At 29.9% G+C, this 12,499-nt stretch overlaps 1 protein-coding gene across 1 annotated transcript in view; it reads left to right on the top strand.

Moving 5' to 3' along the window:
- Positions 1-11,578, top strand: part of Smp_133090 (hypothetical protein) — a gene marked incomplete at both ends in the record, with an annotated part of 14,533 nt that extends 2,955 nt beyond the window's left edge. Inside the window, 3 exons of the mRNA XM_018793459.1 lie at positions 3,669-3,765; positions 9,835-9,888; positions 11,441-11,578. Of these exons, the coding sequence (XP_018647970.1) occupies positions 3,669-3,765; positions 9,835-9,888; positions 11,441-11,578 (289 nt within the window). The remainder of the gene's footprint in view (positions 1-3,668; positions 3,766-9,834; positions 9,889-11,440) is intronic.
- Positions 11,579-12,499: the final 921 nt, after the last annotated feature.

Below are 12,499 nucleotides of genomic sequence, written 5' to 3'. Positions count from 1 at the left end.
AACAAATATTGTCAAAGTTTATATATTTTTAGCCTCCATAAGTATTGTAGTGCCTTGCTTCGCTGATCGTTCACCTCCATAACCGTTATAATACAAACCTTAACGGTGCATAAAATCAGAAAGCAAAAAGAAGCGGTAACTACAGTTTATTGTCAAATAACGCAAGCCAGAAAGCTAAAAACACTTAAGCAAATATCAGCGAGCGAGCTCATTCAATTACATAGGCAGTTTATAGTCAAATTGAATAAGGGCACAGCCAAACAAAACCAAAGGTGATAATAGGATTTGCGTGCATACACATATGGGGAGGAGGATGAGTCATCGAATGATAATTAATCAATCAACATTTCGGCTAGAATATCATGTGCTCTAGTGGTCATTAGAGTATAAAGAAATATGCAAATTGTTACTATCCTAATGGCGACGTCTGTTAAGTATGTTAACATAAAGGCTCAACCAAAATTAAACATAATCGAAATTGATTGTAGGATAGTTGCTACAGTATATACCATAATTTTGATTGATTTAATTAGTATTTAGTACTGATCCATGAAAGCAACAAGACTGCCAAGATGTTTATTCACTAGAAAATCAAATTTTATTTGCATATTTATTGCAAATTGAGGAAAAGACAAGTTATGTTTCTTTATTCTTTGTATAGTTATTATATTTATGTATATTTAAACCAATACGTTGAGACATTAGTGGAATAATTCTTCACTGTACAAAAATGTCCCCCTGGGCCCTTTAGGAAATTGAACCTTTATCTACTTTAGTTTCAAAATTTTGATTAGCCTTTATTTTGCTAATATTGATTGATGCAGTTTATTAATGTTCTATGAAACAAAAAAGAATTGTGCGTCGGAGAATAATAAAGATGAAAAATGTTTTATAAATTTAAATAGATCAATTTGATTTGCATTTACTTTCTTGCTGAATAATGTTGTATATACATGACACCAATCTGTAACATAGTATGAAGTCCTTATATTACTAAATACTGACAATATTCAAGTACAAACATTCAGGAGTTCAACATTAGTTCACAACTATCAATATCGAGGCAATACGCACAGTATGCACATATGCCAATAAGAGACTGACCAGTCGCAGTCCTAAGCATCAATAGGAAGATTCAAACAAACAATACTAAGTGTATCAGCTAGTTACATATCAGCCGCTGAATAGTAACAACAAATGTATGTTTCATGTTTATGCTTGTGATTAAAAAAAGAACTAATACTCTTATAATACAAAGTGAGAATAGTATTTTTGAAAACATTTTAAACTGAGAAAAGCTATAATATATATATATATATATATATATATATATATCAGTCTTGTATAAATCAAAAGACAATTTAGATCATATCATTACGATTGTTGGTAGTAGAATATTTTAAATATTACACAAAGTTGAAAAACTAAATCTATTTTCGACAATATCAACCATACTTCTCACAATTATACCTCTATTCAGAAAACTGACTGTGTAAAGTTTTTCAACGAATACTGAATAAACCGAAAGTTAACTTGTTAATGAGAACAATGCATAACCAGCTCTTATAAAGCCTATATACAAACACCCAATATTCAAAAGCAATGCATGTAGCAGTTTCTAATTTTTTATAATCAAATGAATTTCGAACAGTTAAATAGCCAAATGTAAATGCTGGAATTGTGCATGTTAAACACATAAGTTAATCAATGACGTCACCATCATATAAAAGCCGTAGACTAATCTCATGGTTATACATTTGGCAATTTGAAAAAAAAGTCTCAAATAATAATAAAGCTTAATAATCTACTAACAGTGCTTCATTTATATTCTCACCTATAAACTACTCATCATGAACCCCAATAATTATCTTTTAGGATACATTGATCTCACGCGCGAACACTTAACTTCTAGACCGATGGGTCCTGGGTTCGAGCCTCGCAATGCCGGATCGTGAATATGAGCTGCTAAGTGTCCCATACTAGGACAAAACGACTGTCCAGTGCTTCCAGATTTTCCACGATGGTCTAGCTTTAACTGACTCGTTAAATTAAATTATTAAAATCTCCACAAAACCCCCTTCTGACATGAATGATTGTTACAAATCCTACAAGGATATTTGCTATCACTTGTGAGAGATAGGAAATGTACATATACTGGATAACAAGCATGAAGTTCAACAAAATTCTAACTTATAAGTAACATTATTTATACATCTTGTCATACAAAAACACAAACATATAAATGATAAATAGTCTTTTCAATAAATTATCATCTTGTTCTATAGTAATGAATCCCAATAGTTGATCAAAAAGGAATACTAGATTCAAGATAAATAAATCCTTTTAACATATAGCGAATTTTCATACCGCATGTCAGTTTATCGACAACGTGTTATTTATGGACAATATTCATCTCTACCTCCTTCAAATCCGGATATAAAGAGTCAGTCCATTTGAGTGTATAGCGTTGTAATATTTTTTCTGTTTAAGTAAACTCCATGACGGTTTATAAATATATAGAAAGTAATTGGATAATGACTTGCTGTAATTGTTTATCAGTAACATAGATTGAGGTGAATTTTGTAATATAATCAATTCTTCTTCGGTAAAAACGAATGATCTTAAAAATCCGTTTATTTTTTAAATATATATTTACCTTAAACTTAGTCATTCATTAGATCAATTATTTGGATTTGTAACTGTAGAACCTTGTGATAATTTGTGAGTAACAGTTATACCTAAAAGGAAATGAGTATTCAGTAAATAATCAATTTTTTTAAGAGGTCAGTGTTCTGATTGAAACGCTTTCAGTAATATTATTTACTCGTATTCTCTGTGGAGCGATAGTCCTAAGAGAGGTATAACGTGGTTTACTTCAGTTTGGTAAAGTTATTATTGTAAATGCAGAAATAGAAAACAACTCCACTCCTTTAAGAATAAAAAGACAGAGCATACATATTCCCAGTAGCAGTGATGATTTCAAAATATGATTGAATTATTATAGAGAGTCAAACTTCTAAAAACTAACACATGGTTCACTGATTAGTAGTTAAATAAGTATAGACTACATTAAAGTTAGATTGTGTCAAAGTAGTGGGTATTTAGGATACAATACAATTTCGTTGCTTATTTGATTATGTCTATAAGTAAGAAGTGTATGACTAAAATTCTCTAAGCAACCATATGAAAGTTGTAGCATAAAAACTGTAATACAGTACACATAAAAATATATAATGAGTGAAATAAATGTTCATAAACTCTTCAGATTATAAGTTCATCTAGCATACTTTTTATTTGAATAAATATTTAACTAAAACACATGTGATCTACTACAATACGTTTATCAACATTTAAGTTATTCACATTTCCATAAACTTATCACTTATGAAGCTGATGCGCTTGAAGGGTATCAACAAAAACTAAACTTACTACAAAATAATGCAACAGTGATACTGTCTTCCAACACACAGATATCTTTACACAAACAAACAATAGGTAAAAAAAATAATTAAGTTTTTCCCAACTGAGTATTTGTTACAAAAAAACGTACGTAAATGGATACTGGTTTCCTAATTAAAATATTTTCTTTACTTTCACACTTTGAGGAACATTTCAGATACTACTTTATTTTATTATTTCTTTAAATAATATTGTTTTGTTTCATATAGATTTGAAGAAAACCCTGATGAATTGTATGTCAATGAGGGAGATAATTTAATTTTTATTTGTTCAACGAATCGAACACATGTACGAAATCTTTACTGGGTAAGTCTGTTTGTTGATACTTAAGAAGAATAGAAAGATATAGATTATTACTGAAAGAGTTTGGTTTCAGAACATGAGTCTTTTTGTCCTAGTAAAAAGAAGAACAATTTTTACACACTTAAAATCATACCACAATGAAAACAAAACACAATATTAAATAATATGTAAAACACTTTATCTGCCCAACAAACTAAAGACTGATTATGTACTCAAAATGAAATGCGAAAAGTTTACTTAGTGGTTGTTCAATCTGACAAGGTTCTAAAGTGACTGAGCTCAATTGCTTGACCCCAAGATATCCAAACGAATGTAACTTTTGAGTGGATTTGGGAGCTACAGCCATGAACTGACTGATTCAACCACTAATCATAAATTTCTGTATTAACATCAACTTTGTACTGAACAAGAATATAGGGTATTATTAGGTGTATAAGATATTAAGTTTATTTATCATACGAACATCTTCAGTGTCTCACTAACCCATATATCCAAACAACTGTTTTGTTTCAATTATCTGAACAATTTCATAAAATCACTTCTCCAAGGAAATTACTTTGAGGATTTCTGTAAGCAGTTGTAAACACCATATTGCTTATTGGTATAATGTTTATACGTAAAAGTCCCCAGTGTTATAACAGCTTAATTAATTTGATAAATATCGAAATATTCGAAGACATCGAGCTTGAAAAATCTTAGACGAACGGATTTCAGAAAATGGATAAAACATTTCAACTGAATCTATGTATGAACATTGTTAAGAGATTTCAACAAGCGAATATAAATGAAAATCATTCAGGTAGATCCACGCAATCATGTTTTTACTAAATAGTGACAAATAAATAATGGAAACGGGTGCATATATCCTACCCAAGCCTAGTCAAATTCAATCCTTAATATCAGTAACAGAAGAATTCAAATCTTTATTAATAGTACTTTAAAGTGTAAATGGACGTTTGTATGATGATGAGTATTTTAAACCAAAAAGGGCTTAGTGCTTCTTTTAACAGTTATAAACTAATTCTAAACAACCTGTAAAAAATGTTGTGGTAAATTACTTCCTACATAAAAATCAAGTAAAATTTTTGTAGTAAACTTACTGAGGAATTCCACTTTTCTTAACTATTTTGTATAAAGTCTAACCACATGTGAATTACATGATAGAGTAAAATAGTACAAATCACACAAATGTTATATTTGAATATAATGTTAGAATGGATTAATTTTAAGCTTCAAAAAAAATGTACTTTCACTCCAAAATGATTTGAAATGGTCATCTCTATAAAAAAGTGCTTTATTTTGTCAAGTTGGTCTTTAGTGTCATAATCTCACCTTCATTTTCAAAAATTCTAATTAATAGATACGTTGTAGTGCCGTGCTTCATTAATAGTTCTCCCTGATAACCGTTATGGTACAAGTCTTAACGGCGCGTAGAATCAGAAGGCAAAAAGAAGCAGCAACTACATTTTTATTGATAACTGATGCAGACCAGAAAGCTGTGAGCGCATGAGCATATGTTAGCGAGCGAGGCATAAATAAGACGCATTGGAGATGGCTGGGAAGCCAACGCGTTATAAGCAAGCATTAATCAACATTTATAGTCAGACAAAAATGAATGACAGACATATGATGAATACGATACCAAGTGTGCACAAATATACGCTCATATGAAAATATAGTCAAGGTTAATAAGCGGATAATTAACAAGATCAAAATATGACTCTAATGTATAGGAGAATTGGCTTGGCCAGTAGCTAGGGTGAAGTATATGGGCTTAACATATAAACTGATACTACAACGTCATAGAAGAAGAAACAATCAGTCAACGGACGAACACCCCTATTTTTTTCAAATTACTCTAAAATAAACATTTAAATATCTAGTGTCAGAAGTATGATGATGAGAGTGTTCAGAAAAACACTACCTATAAATCATTAAAAATCTGCACTTTCAAAGTATATTAGTATGTGTATATTACACGATACAGTTTAAAAATGAAATGATTGCATATCCTAAGTTTACCAGACGTCTGATTTTGCAATTCTGAAGTAATACGATAGAAAAATATGTTTTAAAGAAAGTGATAATGATGTAAATACTTATTTGTCTTTAGAGCCCTTTCCATGACTGCACCTCACTACTGAAGCAATTTATTTAGGATAAAAAGTAAAACATAAAGCTGAAATATTAATGTTTCACATTTTATTTATCCCTACATTCTTTCACGGTTCTATTAAATTGGATATGTAATGTAAAGTATTCCTTTCATACAAAATAAACAGTCCTAATTAAATGAACCAAAATAAAACATTTGTGATATCACAATGAGTAGAAGAATTGAATTTTCTGACATTTCGTGATTCAATGTAAGTCACTCAAGTTTAAATAGTATAAATGAATAATGCAAGAATATTAGGTGCGATCAATCAAAAACAGGTCTGACCAAGTCGATGTCGTGTCATTCCGGTCAAGATGATTTATAAGAGACATGTTTACCTATTTGTGCGTGAGAGTGTGTATGTTGTGTTGTTTTGTATTATGCTTTAATTCTGTGTTGTTTTAAAACTCGCTTCTTTATGGTTTACCCTTCAGAATACTCTAGTTCGCTTAAATGAAAAAATCCCCTTTATATCAACACAGAACTGTATCTACAAATTATGATGCTTTTTATATTGGAGAGTCATCTCGCAAAAACTTGACTCCAGCCAGTGGACATCTTAGGTACATAAAGAAACCACCTAATAATCCCGTAGAACTGGAAAGACTCCAAATTACATCGGCAATAGCAGTTCATGCCATTTTCAACAACCATCTAATCGATATCAAAAACACCTTTTCAACTCCAAAGAAAGGAGAGTAGCTGAAGCTTTCCATATAATGCCTAATCCTACTGCTCTCAATAGAAAAAAGCCACACCATCCTTCCGACTTGAACCATTTATCCAAGCTACCATGTCTGATTCTATTCACATTTCACACTGTTATCGTACAGACAAATTAAACTCTATCCTTTCTAGCCACAAATGTCACATTTTTAATCCCTTACCATAAGTACATATACACACACGTACAAATATGCAAATATGTCTCATATAAATCATCTTGACCGGAATGACATGACATTGACTTGGTCAGACCTGTTTTTGATTGATCTCACCTAATATTCTTGCTTTGATTCATTTATGCTATTTAAACTTGTGTTAATTTAATTTGTTTATTTATTCCCTGAAGAAGTGACTTACACTGAATCACTAAACGTCAGAAAATTTAATTCTTTTACTTATTAGGATATCACAACTATGTTATTTTTATTTATAACTTCCCATTCAATGCTCAATTTATTTGAAATTATCAAGCCTTAATTGAAATTGTGTTGAAGAAAGAAGTTTTGTAATGTCAAATTAATGAATAGGTTAACACACAGAATTTAGTAATAATGACGAAATAAACATACCCAGGATTATTATTTTTCAGAAACTGTACACTGCATTTTTGGTCATTAAAGTATATAAGGTGATTTTACATTGAAATAATATAAAAAAGACATAAATCGGAACATATTTTCGCTAGGTTCGGAACCAAATGCCCTGCTCTTATTCAATGTTTTTCAAAGTTGATTACAGGAAGTAATTGAAGTGAAACAATAAAATAGCAATATAAAATGTAGTAAATCAATAACAATATCATTATTTTGACTTTCGACAGGAAAAAGAAGATATAAATGGTTTCTACTTTCTTTCACAACCCCACCAGGTGTTTAGACAATGCATTGGGAAATAATAGTATTTTAATGCTTTTTACAGATGGATTAGAAAGGAAACCAACTCACTTAAAATATAGAGATATTTTAGTCTGACGCAGTCAAAATACTAGTCAAAGTGATTCAATTATAGCAAAACTACTGATTAAAGGTTGTAAGCTTCATATTAACCCTCTATTACTGAAAGATGTTACAAAATTATTTAAGTTACTTAGTCAAACAGAAAATAGTTGAATATCAAGTCTCATCTGGTCAAAAGAAATTTCACTTAGCCATACTAATACTATTTACTTTTCAAGGGTGTGTAGTTATAGCCAACGACAGATTTTACTGGTGATTTCCTGGTTTTTAAGGGAGTTATCATGTGATCATGATGTCATTATTGCGTACTCTGTAATGATTAGACAAACAAACTTTGCAATTGGCTAAGTAAATTTTTTAAACGCTTTGCTGATGACTGAGTAAACTCTGAAGTAATGCAAACAGGAAGAAAAACTTTCATAAGTGTAACGATTGTAAGACACATGTCTGAAATATAGAATAGTTTAAACTAAAACAAATGACTAACGACGTAATTACTCAGTTGACTTGTTCTACGGCACATCAAAACCTATAATATACATGAATGTGAGCAATCCTCAATGGTTTGGTGGTCTTTATTCTCATGTTTGAGTATTTACTCAATAACTCACAATAAACTTACAATCGTAATACTTCAGAATAACATATTTAAAAACAAATAACTACTGGAATTCCTTAAAGTATTTCATACGTGTAATTTTACTTAGTTTGTATAAAGTTTATCATACAGTTAAGTAACTTCATTCATTATAAATGCCAAGAAGAGTATATGGGGTGTAATTGAGTGAGTCAATTTCGTCTGATGTTTTATAATTGTTTATTCAACAACTAAAACGAGAGTATTTTGTTAAACGTCAGGTAAAGCTCGTTAATACATATTTAGACAAAAATTAACCAAACAGAACTTTTTAACCTCACATAATGATTACTTTATATACAGCATAATAAATGAATGCAATGCTGGATGAATGACCAACATTATCATATATCAGTTTATTTCTTCATCTCAAATCCATAAATACGATCGTACTCATTCAAAGAATCAATGATTAATAACTCGGATAAACACGAACCCCGATTCTACGGCTACAATATCTTAAGAAATACTTAGAATATTCTCCATTGAGTTTGTACAAATCCAATCTATGTAAATTATGGAAATTCCATTTCCGTCTATCATTGGTTGAATCGTTCAACATATATGAAATCCAGAATAAGGAAAATCAGTATCTATTATGCTCTATATATTCACCTGATAATGAAGTAATAGTTGTAATACCTAATCGATTCTATACAATTTATATGAATTTAAACCAAATCAAGAAAAGAAACAAAGCAGATAATATAAAAGAAGAGATAGAGTGATTTAATGATATTAAGTAGATGATAAGTTTTTCGCAACATTCATTTCTCACAAGTCTCATATAAATTTTTTTTCCAAGAAAGTGTTGAACTGAACAGAGATAAAGAATTATTGATTATGTTTCCATAGATTTTAATTTCTACCTTTAATTATTCATTTGCATCATACTGATCAATAATTATAAAACTTTTTCTTCCAAAAAAGTTTATTTTATATAGTAGCTTCAATTATAAATGTATTTTCATGCATTTAGTTAATGAAGTGGTGGTTTAGTCTTTCAGAATCTATTCAATTTGGATGCTGAACTTTATGAGAATAGTAATGTTCAGTTCAAATACTTTTGTCACTCTATAATCTAATTACGACAATTGAACTGTCATAAAATTCGACCAATCCATATTATTAGTGTGGTGCGGTCTACTTATATCCATATAAGTAGTATATGGTGTGGGTCAGACATAGAATGTATTTTGGCAGAAGACCGATGAGAAAAGAACGGAAATGAAGCGCAATCGTCTGGAAAATGCATGAGCAATGGAATAAGAGAAGAAACAGTGAAGATTGAAACAATTGGTTGTTAATTTGCAAATTGACTGTTCATTGTTTGGTAATCAGAATTTACTGAGATAGTCTGTAATTTTTGCTTAAATACATTCGATTGTCCCCAACTAGTGTTTTGTTCACTACATTAGTACAAGCGGGTTTGTAAAAATTGTTGAATTTTGTGGTTTACATCACAGAGTGACATTATTCAGACAGTTATTAAATACTAGGAAGAGCTAGAGATCTGTTTTAACTTGGTTGGACTACCCATTTCAAGGTTTTTCATCAGAGCAAAAGGAATAGCAGCTGAACATTTGTTACAAGGTCGAAAACGATTCATAGTATCTGATTTTCTGCGATACAATCCCTTTCTGTTTATTGTTTACTCAAACAACAACTATTATGAGTTTTTATGATTCAAATTAACTTTGGATTCATTAATTTATTCAATGTTTTATCTCTATTTCTTTTTCTTTAGACAAATGATCCTCGAGTAAAAATGAAATGCAATAAAACAATATCAATAAACGTTATCAGATTATTAGATTGCTTTAGTAAGAAATCATTAAATGAATTTGTACTTAAAGTTAGTCGATTCCCAGAAATCACATCGCTTCCCACTTTCGATTACAATATACCTGTACATTTTATAGGTAGGGACAAACTGTTATCCTTTTTTATTATTTGATCGATAATGTATTCTTTTAGAAATATAATAAAAGATCTTGCTAATTACTAAAATTATTATGAAATGACAAATTATACTTTTGTATTGATTTTATTGGTAAAATGACTCGTATAAACTGTAATACATTGTTGACAGTTAAGGAGGTATTATTTAATCCCAGTTTGATTCCCGTATCACTACTTTTCTATAGATTTTACTTCAGCTTTAGTCAATATTATGTACAAATCAATTATTGCATCATTTCATTTCGAGACGTCACCAACAAACAGTTTGTATTGAATATATTCACGTAAAAAAATAAATGAGTTCAAAGTTGATGAATAAATATTAGTGGTATAGACGAATAAAAACGGTACGTTCTGAAATGTGGGCCATGAAAAATTCTCTAATTTAACAATAACTACTCATAAGTAACATTGTTTACTTAAATTAATTTCTGAATTACTAAGTTGTGGGCAAAGGAATGCATTTTTACATTCACGATAATATAGTCTATGTAGAAGCTAAATGGAAGTAAGTTGAGATGATTCCTTTTAAAATTATAAAATGTTCCTAGTAATATAGACCAAAAAAATATTTTTTCTATTTTGGATATAGCTACAGTGATATTGACTATTACGAAATATTGGCTAAATGAATTTATGAACCACAACTAATTTTCTACAATATATTGATTAAATATAAATTTACTTTTTACACTAAGTTTCAATAAGCAATACTAACAGCTTTGAAGATCTTGCATGTTGTCAGACTACTGAGATACAGTCACAGTTTATTCGAATCCAAACTCACTTTAAAACGATTTAATATTCTAGTCACATTTTAAATGAACCTAACGTACAACTTTCTTAGTTATCAAAATTAATATACTTTAATTATTAAACATATACATTGTGAACTACATCTTTAAAAGACATTTAATTGTTCACGGATTTTAGGTGTTAATCTAGTCATAATACGAAAGTTCATATTAAAAAGCTGTATATAATGCTGATAAAGTGTGATGTCATCAGTGGGAAATATTCATGCATCACAACGACGAATAAGCCTTGGTTACGTAGAGAGAAATATATGAAAATACTGGATAGGATTAAAAGTAAAATCCCCAAAGAGTTCATATTTATCAGACATATTTTAATTAAAAAGCTTTCTTTTTACGCAATATATTCTTTTCTGAGAAACCCAATTATCTCATTTCTTAAACGTAATATATATTTTTTACAGCTCATTCATTTATATGCCAGAAAAATAACATCCGACTAAGTTTCAAGCTAGCAAAGAATTCTGTGAATGATAAGAACAATTCTCTTGTTTCTGATGTTTTAATGTTCCCTATATCAAAATCACAATTATTCGATCAAAACAAATGTAAGTTGAATTGATAAAAATTACTAAGGTATAAATTATGGGTTGTAATTTCATATAACCTCCCATTATTATTTTGAGTTATTGCTATATACATTAATCTGTCGTGAACGTGAGCATAATTAGGGACGATTGATTGTCTTCGGATGCAAAATTACGGAATATCCTAGTAAAATCTGAGAACCAAATAGTGAATTCTTCATTTGCAAAATATCAATCAATTGTCTCAAACTTAACTGTTCCTTCTGCAAAATGTCAGTCAATTGTTTCAGACTTCATTGTTCTTTCGTTTCTACACCAATCATTCTTTGTTCTTGTTTCCTTTCTTTGATCTCTAAAACCTTCTGCCTCTAGGCATTTCACTTTCGACTGATGATACGTGCTACTTATATCTGTCAACATCAGTAACACACCACACATGTACCAAACAAATATTTTGTACTATCACTTAACAGTTTCTAACTTGCATCAGGGACCATATGAACGTTGGGAACCACGAGGCAGCGGACAACATTTTGATCGTAGTCTGTTACTCTTAAGAAGTAAATACCAGCTATCTCATCACAGTGATATTACCTTATCACTAAATGACTTTAATCTACTTTCAATATTATAAAACCTTCATCGATTGAAACAGATGATACATGTCTCATAATCAACATGATTAAATGCAATACCCTGTTGCTTTTCAGTTTACAATATTTTGGAATGACCCTCGAATTCAGTCACTAGTGAACATATTAACACTATAAACATAGATTTTATTAATTTAGTTCAAGTCATATATTCTTTCATAGACTGAATGTAAGTCCAAAAATTATTTTTACAAATTAAAATTATTTTTTAATGAATTAGTAGTTTTTTTAAAAAGAGGAATTTATTTCGTGAACCAATAAACTAAAAAAATGTTATAACTGGAAACTTTGCGTCAACAAACT

This window comes from Schistosoma mansoni, chromosome 1 (assembly GCF_000237925.1).
Source record: "Schistosoma mansoni strain Puerto Rico chromosome 1, complete genome".
Taxonomy (NCBI): Eukaryota; Metazoa; Platyhelminthes; class Trematoda; order Strigeidida; family Schistosomatidae; genus Schistosoma; species Schistosoma mansoni.
This window is presented reverse-complemented; position numbering and strand designations above follow the sequence as displayed.